This window comes from Nymphalis io, chromosome 21, assembly GCF_905147045.1.
Source record: "Nymphalis io chromosome 21, ilAglIoxx1.1, whole genome shotgun sequence".
Lineage (NCBI taxonomy): Eukaryota > Metazoa > Arthropoda > Insecta > Lepidoptera > Nymphalidae > Nymphalis > Nymphalis io.
Window position 1 is genome coordinate 7,377,721 of NC_065908.1, and position 14,842 is coordinate 7,392,562.

The following is a 14,842-nucleotide window of genomic DNA, read 5'->3' on the forward strand; positions in this document are numbered from 1 at the left end:
TGCCTTCACCGTCAAGCACGAAATGAATTATAAAAATTAAACACATAAAAATTCAATGGTGCTTGCCCGGGTTTGAAACCACGATCATCGGTTAAGATTCACGCGTTCTAACCACTGGGTCATCGCGGCTCCCAGCAACTATAGTACTTTATTTATTTAAAAACTTATCGTAATATTATATACTTGTCGTTGGCCTGTATCTTCCACTTCGACATGGTTTCATCAAATATTCTTTTTCTAATTAGCAATTATTATAAGTAAACTAATGTGCGATTTTCATAACGATGTTTTTCCACTGCGACAAATGATTTTTTTCGACAATTTAGGCGAAAGTATGTTTGGATTATAAAGATTTATTTGTTGCTTGTAATCATGAAGTTAGTAGCTACTTATATATTCGTTTAAATAATATTTTATAATGTAAAAGTCAATAAAAAAGTCAACAAAAAATCTATCAACTATTATAGGTGTCAAAACAAATAGTTTGCATCGATAGAATTACTGTGTGAAATGTGATAAATTGTTTTTTAATTATACTTTGAATTCGACTTTTCAGTCTGCCGAAGAGCCATTTTTAAATTGCTGCTTATCAAATAATGTCTTAGACACCTCAGAATAACCTTTAATGGTACTGTGATTTCTCTGAGGCTCCAAAAATATTTTTAATGAGGTTTACATCAACACCCGTCAAAGCGATCCCTTGTAAATCAAAATTGTTTACCGGATATTAAGCAGGCAGTAAATTTTGTGTGTTAAAATGGACTAACATTTGATTTTATAGTAGAACGTTGTCCACGAAACTGAACTGAGTTGTTGGCGGTTAGCGATGTAAGGGATGGATCTTATATCTTACAATGCAATATGTACGGGCCACTTACTCCCAGGTGGTGTCTGCCTACTTAATACATTAAAAAAGTGATATATATAATTTTTATAAAGTTCCGAAAATATACATAATTGCACTTATGTTTAAAATCTAATACACTTATTATGTGTGTAGACAAAAAGCAATTTGTCACGAAAGACCTAAATGGATAAATTTAAAAAGCAAAAACTTATCTAAATACAAATTTTATCCAAAATGTTAAAGCCGAAATACACGAAATAAATTTATATACAAAAATTTCTCATTTTATATTGTAAGATAAAGTTAAATGTAGATTCTACCGGAAAGAAAGGATAAATAACAAATCTATTAAATATCAACGTATACAAACTATAAAAACTTTTCTCATCTATAATAATATAATCTTGCTTGATACATTTATCAACGTTTCCTTAATATAAAAAGGAAATTTAGTAAATGGCATATATAAAAATATCTACAAAATTTTTGTATACATAAAATGTAATTTAAAAAAAAATACATAAAAAGAACATACGTCCATCCCTGGTGGGGATCGAACCCACGACCTTTGGATTAGAAGTCCAACGCGCTATCCTCTGCGCCACAGGGACTGTTGGAGTAGATGACGAAATAGATGCTTATTATATAAATAGTTATACACATTGTACGATCAACGTGGTTACTATTTATAAATACATATAAAGGACACTTGAAGTGCAATTAACAGAAATATTATTTACAACTTAGTATTTTGTTAATATTCATGTACAAATAAAATTATTGTTTAACAGTATTTTTTCACTTTTACTTAATTTTAAATTCAGTATAAACAAGTGTTTTATTAATAAAACAATATTTTATAAATACTGCGGTAGCAATAGTAACCGGATATGTCAACAAATAAACGTCAAATATAATTTGTTTGGGAAGTTTGAAATTGTAAGTGTAAAATTATAAATAAAAAAATATCAGTATTTAATATAGGTATTTATAATTACGTTGATAAACGCACGTATTTAGGCATTAATAAAATGGAATATGCAGCAACAGATGAAACAAAAATGCCGGTTGAAATTACCGATTTAAGAGATGAATCTGCTGACGAGTTTCAAAAGTTTATCCACGATCTATTCGAAAACAATGGTGTATTAAATGATCTGAGAGCTTATTTGCGAGGGCATATTGTAGATGTTTTACAAAGGGCTGAAACAGGTATTAAGTTGGGTTATATAAGATTATAAAATGATAAATTGATAGTTCGTTTTATCGTTAATTCGTCTGACTCTATTTGAATGATCGAAATGATACATTTATTTTTAACTTAAAATATTTTCAAGAGACAATAACTCAGTAATCTTTTAATTTAATTTTAAAACATCGTGAGGAAATCTGTAATTTTTAACATCGTTTAACCACTTATGTGGTTTCAACGATTTTTTTTTTACTGGTGGTGGGCTTTGTGCAAGCTCGTCTGGGTAGGTACCGCCCACTCATCAGATATTCTACCGCAAAACAGCAATACTTGATATTGTTGTGTTCCGGTTTGAAGGGTGAGTGAGCCAGTGTAATTACAGGCACAAGGGACATAAAATCTTAGTTCCCAAGGTTGGTGGCGCATTGGCTATAAGCGATGGTTGACATTTCTTACAATGCCAATGTCTAAGGGCGTTTGGTGACCAATTACCATCAGGTGGCCCATATGCTCGTCCACCTTCCTATTCTATAAAAAAAAAAAAAAATTTTACTTGGCGTTTTAATGAAAAACCTAACATATTTATTTTACACTTCTTAATTATTTTGTACTAAGACAATACTGCCAGGCTCTCCTTAATATTATCTAATAGACAAACAGAATTGATTAATGTTATTATAAAATTTCAGGTCAGTCTACTTTATGCCACAAGAATTTCACTCAGCGCTTGGAACTAACATTTCAAGCTGTGAATATACTCATTGCTGAATATTTACTCAGAATGGTAAGCAAATTTTGTACATTATGTATGTAATAGCATATATATTTTCTTTTAAATTAATAGTTATTAATTTTTTTTTCTAGCTACCAGAAGCTTAGGTATTTAGACAGTCATTATACTTTTATTTTTTAAAACCAAATTATAAATAATATCTAAACCTAAATGTACATACTGTATCATTATTTTTTGAGATTTTTCAGATTAAATAAATCTAACTAAATCTTATCAAATTGTAATTGGATGCTATAACAATAATGTGTTTGTGTTTTCAGGAATTTAAGTACTCTCTTTCCGTTTTCATATCAGAAATACCACTATCCAATATGGTTTTCAAATTTGCTAATGCTCTTTTGAAGTCAACGGATTCTGCTTTATCAGGGTTAAGGTTTGGAGAAAGTGATATTTGGAGTATACTAAATTATTTAGGTTAATATTTTGTTTATTAATCAATTCAGTTGTATGTATTGTGAACACATATTTACTTAATTGCATATTTAGTCTTGAAAGAGTTGTTACAATGAAAACAAACTTCTTTCTATTTCATTAATGTCTTGAATATCGGTTTGTTCAGTAAATTTGATTGAAATTATATTTTATTCATCTCTAGACCTAGAGTTTAACGAAATTTGATAGGATTTTAAGACTCTCGAAAGCAAACTATTTTCTTTTCTTCTATTAAAATTGTCAATAATAAGTATGATGCAAATATTTTTCCAGGTATTAAATGTGACTCTGAGCATGCATCTAAAATTGTTGAAGTTTACAAAAACCAACCAGACTCACCACTTTTGTGGTGTATACTCAAATGTGTACCAATGTACCATAAGCCAGAGTGTTCAGAACAAGGTTGAGCTTATATTTACAATATTATCTAAAATTAATTTTTTTTAAATATCTATTTTACTTTGTAATAATATGTAGAATAACTATTTCATTTCTGATTGTATGTATATATGGTTATAGATTTTAGAAGGCCCAGTGGCTAGAATATTTGAAACTGAACTGAAGTTTGTGAGTTCAATCCCAGACTCCACTGAATTTTCACTTGTGTTTATAATACATTGGTGAAGGAAATCATAGTGAGGAAAACTGAATGTGAATTTTACCAAAATTCTGCCTCATGTTATCCATCAGCCTGCATTGAAGTGATGTGGTGGAGTAAGCTCCAAAAGAGGAGGCCCATAACCCAGCAGTGGGATAATATATGTATTGAATGATTAATATTACATTACCAATGTCTATGGGCTATGGTAGCCACTTATCAGTGGTCTTATATTCCCATCTGAATAATATTATGAAAATAAATAAAAGTAATAACTATAGTTAAAGATTTAAATTACATTTTCAGTGCATTCATCAGAAGAAAGTCAGTCATGCAGTGCTAAAAGTGAAGACTCGTTTGAAAATATAGTCAAGAAGAATTCTCATACTGATGAAACCAACAAATGCAAACATTTCACGTATTGTAAATGTTGCCAGAGCAAAGTTGCGAGATTGAGAGAGAAATATAAAAGGAAGAAAATTAAAGTCGACGAGGTGATTTGAATAATATTTATATAAAGTATACTTGTACTTATAATACACAAATGGGTAAAGAGTATAGATAGCGGCAGTATGCGAACGAGAGGTCAAGACGCCATTTTTAATAGCATTATCTGCACGGGTAGTTCTGACACCATACAAGGCCAAGTTCAATTAATTGTGATATTTACTCTTAATTTTAATACATATTATAATAAATTTAGATAAATGCATAATGATTTACCTTATGTATAATAGATTTATAAATATGCCAAGAATATGTTTTAATGGGATTGTATAAACATAGCAATCAATGGTGAACGATTACTTCTATAATATAATATAAAATATATTACAACAAAGTTAATGTACAAGAATAGTATAGAATATTTTATTATATTTTCAGAAACCAAAAAGTATGGAAGTGAATAATCTTACTGCTGTGACATTTATGCAAAATATCGGTATTCTCGAGCGGTCTATGGTCGATGAGGTGCATATCTCATCCATAAAATAAATAAATGAATATTTTAAGTTGATTAATTAATAATACTTAAATACATTTCAACTCTATGAAAATAGAGTTTAATTACTCAAATTTCGTGTATTTGGTATGGTAATATTGATAAAACGAAAGATTTCATTACCATCAGTGTTCCACAACAACCTTGGAACAAGTAAGGCACAAGTTCAGTTTATATCAGGTTCACTGACTCACTCACGCTTCAAATATACTTCACCACCAAAAATACTTAAATTTATAAAATTGTTTTATATAATATAGCCGATATGGTCTAGTGGTTAGAACGCGTGAAATTTAACCGATGATCGTGGTTTCAAGCCCAGGCAAGCACCACTGAATTTTCGTATGTTTATAATTCATCTTGTGCTTGACGGTTAAGGAAAATATCGTGATGATACCTGCATGTGTCTAATTTCATTGAAATTCTACCATATATGTTTTCTACCAACACGCATTGGAGCAGCGTGGTGGAATAATTTTCAAACCTTCTCCTCAAAAGGGAGAGGAGGCCCAGCGTGGGACATTTACGGGCTGTTATTTACTTTACCTTATATGATACACACTTATCACATTTAATGAAAATATTTTAAATTGCAGATGTTCCAGCAATTAAAAACCGTTTACGATACAGAGATGGATATGATGAGAGATGAAAAAGAGAAGAAAATAAAACGTTCCATCGCCAATCACGCGTTACAGTTACAGAAGTACCGAGAAGAGGTCAGTTATAACGTTAAATAAATTAATACGCTTAAATTCAGTAAATCCGGCTCGAAGGACCATTTGCATTTGCTTGTAATATTATTTTAAACAATAGTCAGTGATCCGTTTTCGCTTTTATTATTTTTTGCCATTTATTAAATGATGTTGAAGGCTAAAGTTTGTCCAAACGTTCACTCGTAGTTGGAGCAGTCGTTCTGTGCGCGTCGCACGGAGCTGACGCACAACGCACAGCGCAGGCAACGCTTCCTGTGCGAACTGGCGAGGAGACTTGCGCAAGCGCAGCAGCATCTCGCCCAGGAGGTACGACTCTGCTATATTAGTGCTTATAGTTTGTTTTTATTTTGTCTTTAAATAAATATGTTTTCGTATAGTAACATCACAATTGTTTTATGTCTCCGAACGATCGATATATAAGTTATGTGTAAAATTACAATATTTTGAACAAATAATTAACATATATCTCACTTTTAATGACAAACCTGCCTACACTTTCCTTTTGCTTTTCTTTGGCATTAAAGTTTTAAGACGCTTAAAGGTCACGTTTTAATGTATTTCTTATTTGTTAATAATTTTTTCGTTTGCAGGAACAGAAACTTAAAATTCAAATGCAAGACGCGGAGAAAATTCTCATGAAGAAAGGCGAAGAGATGCGAAGCCAGATATCAGAAGAGCTGACTCTGCTACAAACTCATTTAGAGACAATCAAAAAAGAAAAAGAAGATGTCAACAAGGAAAGAGTAGAATTGGAAAATCTTAAGCAAATTTACAACAATATTATTATTTTAAAAGAAAAAAATACTAAAGATAATGAAGATATAAAATTAAACTATGACTTATTGAGAGATGAAGTTGTCATGCTTAGAAAATACATAGAAACGAACAAAGTATCGTCGTGTTCGGTCGACAGGGGGACGGTGACGGATCTGTGTGGGGTGAAGAGTTTGATGAACAACGAGAATGGCGGTAGTTGTAAAAGTGATGACGACAGGCTCAAGGTTAACCAGGTCGTAAACGATTTGAAGAAGCGGAAGAACGTTAACTCGAACCAGGTTAGTGGTTCACGATTGTGATAATTAAAACCATTTCGACACGCCCACAGTACAGAAACATTGCCTTAATATAATATTTCGTTGGCGAGTATAGAAAATATATTAAAATTGACATTATTTTTAGCGTATCGAAAGTTATTATAATATGCATTATCTTTACTTGGTGGTAGGGTTTTGTTCAACCCCGCCTGGTTAAATACCACCCACTCATCAGATTCTACTGCCAAACAGCAATATTGACAATTTACTGGTGGTAGAGCTTTGTGCAAGCTCGTCTGGGTAGGTACCACCCACTCATCAGATATTCTACCGCAAAACAGCAGTACTTATACGTGTACGTATTGTTGTGTTCCTGTTTAAAGGGTGAGTGAGCCAGTGTAATTACAGGCACTAGGGACATGACATCTTAGTTCCCACGGTTGGTGGTGCATTGGTGATGTAAGGGGTGGTTAATATCTCTTACAATGCACTTGTCGTTCAAATTGATGGGTCAATGGGCGCTGGTGGTCAATCAGGTGTCCCATTTGCAATCTGCCAACATATATCAATTACATATTTAATTTATATAATTGTGTTTGTATATATATTACTAAGATATTTGTATTATGTATTTATATATTTTGATCATAATTCGTACAAATAATATGTCTGTCTTTGCAGTTAAACATTGAAGACACGTGTGTGGAGTTAAATCGCCAGCGCAGTTGTGAGAGTAACGATAACATGAGATCGGAGATAGAGAATGTTACCATACAGAATCTGAAGGAAGAGAACGATAGACTGAAAATATTTGCTAGACAGGTATTCATATTTTTAAACCATGCCCCCCAACCCCGACTTTGTAGAAAATAGGTATTTTCCCGTCCAATGTTTTAATTTATACTAAATATTATAAAAGCGAAAGTAACTATTACGCTTGACGGTCAAAACACTGAACCAATTTTGATGAAATTTGGTATGAAGCAAGATTAAACCCGAAGAAATTATAGGCTTTTTTACCTAACACCAACTCTAGCTCTAACTAGTGAGCTAGAAAACATTCGCTAACCGATAAGCGTGCTTAGTTCCATTTTTTTTAAAGGTCCGATATCGTTGGCATTAACTGCGATTTGTATGGAATTCCGATTATTGTCACTAGGTGGCGATATTTTAAATCCAGTGGGAGCTTTAAATTCTAGACTTGGAAATGTAAGACAATGTTTATATAATATAAATTTGCAATGATATTCGACAGCAATCGGAGCTCATCGAGAGGCTGTCCCGCGAGCGACGCCTGCAAGCGTCCCGCGAGCCGCCCGCCGGGTACTTGCCGCGAAGGTTATTGGTTTACTCAATTCATTTTAGACGATCAGTTACATATAATTCGAGTCGGGGTGAAGATAAAGTCATGAGGCAAATTAATAAATCAGTTGAAATTTTGTGACATTTATACAGACGAACCAGCATTCGAGCAGCTTGGTGGGAAAAGTTCCAATCGTTGTCCTTTTTTTTAATATATAAGCTAGCGCTTGACTGTTACCACACCTGATGGAAAGTGATGATACTACAGTCTAAGATGGAGCGCGCTTGCCTAGAAGATGCCTATTCTCTCTAGACGTGAAGGTACCCATATTGTAGGTGGTAGGGAAAACGGAGGTCGGGAGGGTATTCCAGATCTTAGCGGTGCGTATCAGAAACGAGGAAGCAAATCGTTTCGTACGTGTCTTAGATGCTACTGCGTACTACGTACGGGTGTGAAGGCATACTTATATTATATATATGGCATATGTACAGGCTTTACAATATTTTTTTCTATTTCCTATTTTAATGTCTCCAATTTTTTTTTTAAATATATAAGTGATCCCCCCCCCCTCAGATAGTTTCGCATAAGACCACACATATTTGATTGGCTAATAAGGGTATTTGTATTAAATAATGTTTTTATGTTTGGTGATAAGCGTAGTAAAATACAATACAAATCTTTGGGTGAGCTGCTGATCTGTTGATCGGCATTTCTATAATTTATAAAAAAAAATGTGACTCATTTCATTTGATGACTTGATATCCGTAGCAGTGTGAATCAAACTCCAGACGAGCTCGGCGTGCAGTCCCGAGTTCTGTTCCCGGGCGATACAATACCGTTTATAGGCGTCGTAGGGAACCGGCAACGTGACGATAGCAGGTATAACTTTAATTATATTAAAATTACATTTAGAAATGATATCACAGTGTACTTATGTTATTTAAAACTATAATCGCTTGGAAATAATTATGAAAAAAGGTTTAATGATTGTATTTTAAGCAGACGCCTGCTGAACCAGTGGCGAGGTCCGAGCCGCCATCGAAAAGCCGACGTAACCTGTGAGCTTAAATAATCTTTCGTTTTAATTGCACTAGGGCTCATCAAGTTGTCGAAGTCTGACTGTAAACATTATTGAAAAGTGTTAGGAATACGTTATATTATTAAAAAGTAATAATTAATAATAATAATATCCTGGGACATTTTTCACACACGGCCATCTGATCCCAAATTAAGCTCGTACAGAGCTTGTACTATGGAAACCAGACAACTGATATACTACATATACTACTTTTCTTTTTGTAAATACATACTTATATAGATAATTGTCTATGGTTTTATCTTAATCGTTGATAATAATACAAACAGTTTAAGGAAACTTGTTCCTTGTTTTTAACCAAATAAAAAAAAATCGGCTGAAAAACAGAAGATATACTATTATATAGATAAAGAAGATTGTTTATAAATATTTTATTTTATTATGTTATAAAAGTGGACAAAGCCTTTTGCAAATAGGACACTTGATGGTCAATGGTCACCACTGTCTATAGATATTGGCGCTATAAGAAATATTAACCGTCTCTTACATCACCGATGCGCCACCAACTTTGGAAACTGAGATGTTATGTCCATGGTGCCGTTTTTTTATAGAATAGGAAGGCGGACGAGCATATGGGCCACCTGATGGTAAGTGATCACCAACGCCCATAGACATTGACATTGTAAGAAATGTTAACCGTGGCTTACATAACCAATGCGCCACCAACCTTGGGAACTAAGATGTTATGTCCCTTGTGCCTGTAGTTACACTGACTTTCACACCCTTCAAACCAAAACTCAACAATAATAAGTTTTGCTATTTGGCGGTATTTGATGAATGGGTGGCACTTACCAAGACAGCTTGCACAAGACTTATAAAATATTATTATATACATAATAATATACACTCGATATTTATATTTCGATAGTTCAACCCAATACAAGTGCTATCACAACAAACAGTACAGAAGTTTCTAGTAACAGAGAGGCAGATGAAACTTCAAAACCAGATGTTTGGTAAGTACTTTTTTAAACAGAGCTAATCTCAGCCCAGCTCTGAACATAAGATCGTTACGACCTTCTCTTCTTTCACACAAACTGCACAAAACCTCATTTTATACTACTGCGCTTTACTTAAAGACAATTAGTAATTTTGTATAACAATTATTTATTTGCCAGCACACCGTTCTTTTCGGTATTTAGCAAACGAATGGCTTTCCGACTTTTATTATAAATTCAATTTCGAGTCAAAATAAAACTTATATTATTAATCAAAATAAATATTTCAATCTAAAAGGAAAGAATCGCTTGGGATACTAAAATATTTGTAGGATATAGTTTTGTGATTTATTAAAATATTGTATATTTCCGCTTTATTAAAACAATGATATATATATAAAGTCGGTAACAAGATACACCAAAGTCTTCATCAAGACATATATTATATCTAAACGAGCTAATCGGCTTCGCACGGGTAGATAAGAAGAAAAATGTATTTTGGATAGAATTTGCGTAAAATCCGTTCTTAGTGAGCGTCTATCTCGGGGAAGGAGTAACTGTGATAAGCTTAGGAGATCTCGTGATGAGTGGTATTTCGTTTATAAATATATATAGATAACTAGGAAGGGTTATGACAAGACTTTTTATCATCTATTAGACTACCTACAATAGTTGACTGCCTCGTTGGTCTAGTAGCTTGATGTAAGGTCGCAAACCCGGAGGTCCTGGGTTCAATTCCCAGGTTAGGTCAATAAAAAGTTATTGGGGTTTTCTGTTAGAAAATTCTCAGTAGTAGCCCAGAGTTTGGAAGTTGGAAGTGTGTACATTCCTGGCCTCGAAAAGCACGTAAAGCCGTTGGTCCTGCGTCTGAACTCTTTCCGGTCGTTTCGGATTGCCGTCCCATCGGGTTATGAGAGTTAGGGAATAGAGAGTGCACCTGTGTTTACGCACTCACTTGTACACTATAATTTCTCCTGCGTTGTTGGCTAATCTCTCTTGAGAGTGGCCGCCGTGGCCGAAATCGGTCTAGTGGACGTTATTACCTACAATATTGTTTTTGTGTATCTAATTTTATTGAAGTATTTGATCCACAACTCGTTGGTGATACGGGTGTGCTGCTTATTAAATTCCGTGATACCCGGCCACTCCATGATACCGGAATTAGTTTTGGGTATTAAAAAACGTGACGTGCCATATTTGGGTCATATCCAAATATGGATTAAAGCTCTTATCGAATATACTCTGTAGGTATTTTAAAATAACGTGCGTGTAATCATTTTTATCTATCTCCTTATTATTTTAGTGATCAATCACCAAATTTCAAGCTGCCAAGTCCTGTCAACAGTAAAGTAAAGGAAAAGATTTCGAAGACAGTTTTAAGGGAAGCGAAACAGATATTAAGAGAGTAAGTCATAGTTTTATTTTGGTAGAACCGTGATGGTCTATTGTGAGAACGGTTCGGTTCCAAATCGGGCAGGCACCGTTCACCAAGTTATCATGTGCTTGTAACTTGTCGCTTATTCAGCGGTGAAGGAAAACGTCGTGAGGAAACCTACATATAAACAATAAGCTCTAACCTAACCTCAATAGGGTAATAGCCTTTTTTTAACACTGGAAAAACGCATTACGCGTTTCCCCCACGGGAACAGTGGGGGTCGCCGTTGTCCAAGGCGCCGAGTCCGCCCCGAACATTGGAATACCCACTAAAAAACCAGCGGTACCCTTTCAGTCTTAACTAGGAGCGCCACGGGATCGCTTTCGCATGCAACCGTGGCACAATAGGGAGCCCTGCCCAATACCAACAGGACATTTTTAAGACAACGTTACCGTTATGTTAGCAATCCTAACTAATATTATAAATGCGAAAGTGAGTTTGTTTGTTACGCTTTCCTGCTTAACTATTCAACCGATCACCATGAAATTTTGCCTTCACGTTGCACCTCCATCACACGCGTATAATAAATAAAGTAGTTATGACTCCATTAATGGTATTATATATATGTATACTAATATTATAAAGAGGTAAAGTTTGTGAGGTTGTACGGGGTAATCTCTGGGTCTACTGAAGCGATTTTGAAAATTCTTTTAGCAAAAGAAAGTCACGTCATTTGTGAGTGTCATAGGTTATATATTAACCAGAAAAATGATAAGACTTTTGCGTGGTAGTCGGATTTGCAAAGTAAGTCGCAGAAAAACCTTTCTAACGAACGCTGCCTTAAAGATGAGAGATATATGATTGAGTTCTCGAGAAAAGTTGTAGAGCTTAATAATGCCTACAAACAAGTCAGCGACAGTATAAAAAGTAGTTTTTTTATATTATAAAAATAATTTAAATCGTTGGGCCATGTTTATGGGTGATATTATCAACAATTATGAATTATTTTCAAAATAAGTACACTTATCGTCTCAAGTGTTTAAAATAAAAGACTATTTACTGCATATAATTTGGACAAATGGTAAAAGCGATACTACTATTTAGGTATGGAACCGCGACCATGTCGTAATCTATTGAGTGATATTTCTATGAGACGGTTTTTTTCATAAAAAACACGTCAATCTATTTAGAAATAAATTTCATTATCACCAATTTTATTTAGATACAATTATTTTTTACAGTATGTTTTTTTGGTTGCATAGTTTAAGAGATCATTTAAAATATCAAATACGCGAGACAATTTTACTGACGTTCGGCCAACGCGACTTTTGGCAGTCGGGAAATAAATCATAGTACTCAGTACTAACTGAATCACACTCATAATTTCATCACAAGTATAAATGTTTAACGCCTAAAGAAGTGAGCACGGGTCAGATAGTTTATGTATATAAAGAAACATCTCGTATCCCATGTAATGCTTTAAAGTATGTTCTTATCTTAATAATATGATTTATTTCTTTAATTATTTAACAGCAAAACAGTGCTTTCGTCAGCGGTCAGCGATAAAAGTTCTGACGATACGATTCGAGAGGCGAAACTTCGATTACGAAAGTTAGAAATAGAAGCGGAAGCTGTGGAGAAATCTTATCTAGACTACAAGATGAGACAGTCTGGAGTGAGTGCGGAGAAAACTAACTCGATACTTGATGATGTAAAAATATTAGGTAAATATGCACGTGGTGATAACGCACGTCAGTGTTACTAATAGTAATAAATAAAACGGTTACTCTGGTTTATGTTGGGAGAATAAGTTAAATTTCACAAGGTTTTTTTTTTAAATATTAGCCGAAAAGGCAATTGACTCCACTCCACCTGATGGTAAGTGGTAGAAGAGTCCAATCGTGAAAATGTTGTAGGCTAGTACTGTCGGGAAGAATGTTCTTCACTAGCCGCCTCCGCCTTGCCGGCCCGATGCCTCTTTGGCAAGATGCCTCTTCACGCCTCGTTTTCTAACGTTTCTGCATATAACATATTAAATATTAAGCGTTATTTTAAAATAGTATCCGATCAGTTTTATATGACAAAGCCCTTGGTCAAGATAATTAAATTATTTTTTACTTGCATTTATTTAATCAATTACAATGAACCTTAAATTGTTTTATTTAATTACAGGCACAAAGAAAAGTAATTCTTTTCGAAAACTAGATGAAAATTCTAATAAAAATGACAAGTTTGTCTTCAAAGAGTCGCCGGAAGAAATAAAAAAAGATTTCGATAAATATTTCAAGGAATATCAAAGAACAAACACCGGAAAGTCCCATTTACAAAACATATATTCCGTCATGGAAAAAATTAAACCGATTCCTGAATCTTATTTTCAGAAAAATGAAAACAGAAGTAACGATATAAATTACTTAGAAACTCCATTAATGGAATTTAGGAAATTATATCAAACTCAAAAATCGAAGGTTAGAACTAATGAGTCAAATTATTATAATCACATTTATACTGAAAATGATCGAAGTGAACACGAAATTACAAAAAACGTCAAAAAGGTAACAAGCGATGATGCGTGTATGCAAGATAATAAGAGCAAAGAAAATATTTGTATACCAAAACATACTAACGGAAATATAATTGAAAAATTAGAAGAAATTGGTGAAAATAAACAAAACATACAAGTTAATCATACTGAACAGAATATAGGATGTACCGACCAAACATCTAAAGATAGCAAAACCGAACTACCAGTTAAAATTGATAACCAAAAACCTGAGGTAGATGTATTAAATAAAACAGAGGATGAAGTAAGCAATATAACTGAAATTAATCATGAATCCAACGTAGAATTAGAAAATAATGACTTAGAAACTAATCATAAATCTAACGTTGAAACAGAAAATCAAAATTTAGTTAAAACAGACGAGATGATTGACCAAAGATATAACAAAGAAATGAAACCTGAAGAATTAAAGAAAGAAATAAAAAACCTACTCATTGTTGAAGTTGAAAACGTATGCGCTACAACCAACATTGGAGCTTCAGAATCGGATAAAGATTTATTAGTCGTTGTCGAAAGTTCAATGGACAACAAAGAACTTGTTTTGCCTAACGAAACAATTTCAACACAAATGACTATATTAGTTAGTCCTAAAAGCGATATCAAAGATGTTGGTGATGAAACATATAAACTATCACCAGAAATTGCAAAATTAACAGAAAACGATGCACTAAATTCTATATATCGTACTGACGCTAATCTAATTTCTAGCGTCGATATGCCGTTAGATACGAAGAAGATCGAGTTCATTGGTGATATTGAAAGAGATATTCAAGACTATCCCGATGACTTGTCAGCAGACGTTGATAACTACAACAGTTACAGTTACGGCAAAAACTCTCCGATATCCCTGCCGAAAACATCCGAAGACGACAGTTTTTGGGACTTATAAGTTAAAAATGAAACACTAAAAACCATTCATAATTTATTTAGATAGTTATGCGAATCGAATCGT

The 14,842-nt window shown here is 33.6% G+C and overlaps 1 protein-coding gene and 1 non-coding gene across 3 annotated transcripts; one reads left to right on the forward strand and one right to left on the reverse strand.

The window, feature by feature from the left end:
- Positions 1-1,385: 1,385 nt before the first annotated feature.
- Trnar-ucu (transfer RNA arginine (anticodon UCU)) lies at positions 1,386-1,458 on the reverse strand. Its single transcript has one exon. It is a non-coding gene; the product is annotated as a tRNA-Arg (tRNA).
- Positions 1,459-1,778: 320 nt separating this feature from the next.
- On the forward strand, positions 1,779-14,804 carry LOC126776743 (repetitive organellar protein-like). Of its 2 annotated transcripts, XM_050499465.1 has the most exons (17): positions 1,779-2,059; positions 2,729-2,823; positions 3,093-3,246; positions 3,538-3,666; positions 4,169-4,356; positions 4,748-4,834; positions 5,462-5,584; positions 5,768-5,887; positions 6,172-6,636; positions 7,297-7,437; positions 7,871-7,953; positions 8,687-8,797; positions 8,921-8,976; positions 9,883-9,970; positions 11,256-11,357; positions 12,861-13,051; positions 13,500-14,804. In XM_050499465.1, the coding sequence occupies exons 1-17, from the start codon at positions 1,879-1,881 to the stop codon at positions 14,777-14,779; spliced, it is 3,594 nt and encodes a 1,197-aa protein (XP_050355422.1). In that variant the 5' UTR covers positions 1,779-1,878; the 3' UTR covers positions 14,780-14,804. The 2 variants fall into 2 exon arrangements, with proteins under 2 accessions (XP_050355422.1, XP_050355423.1); XM_050499466.1 differs by lacking the exon at positions 4,748-4,834.
- The last annotated feature ends 38 nt before the right edge of the window (positions 14,805-14,842 follow it).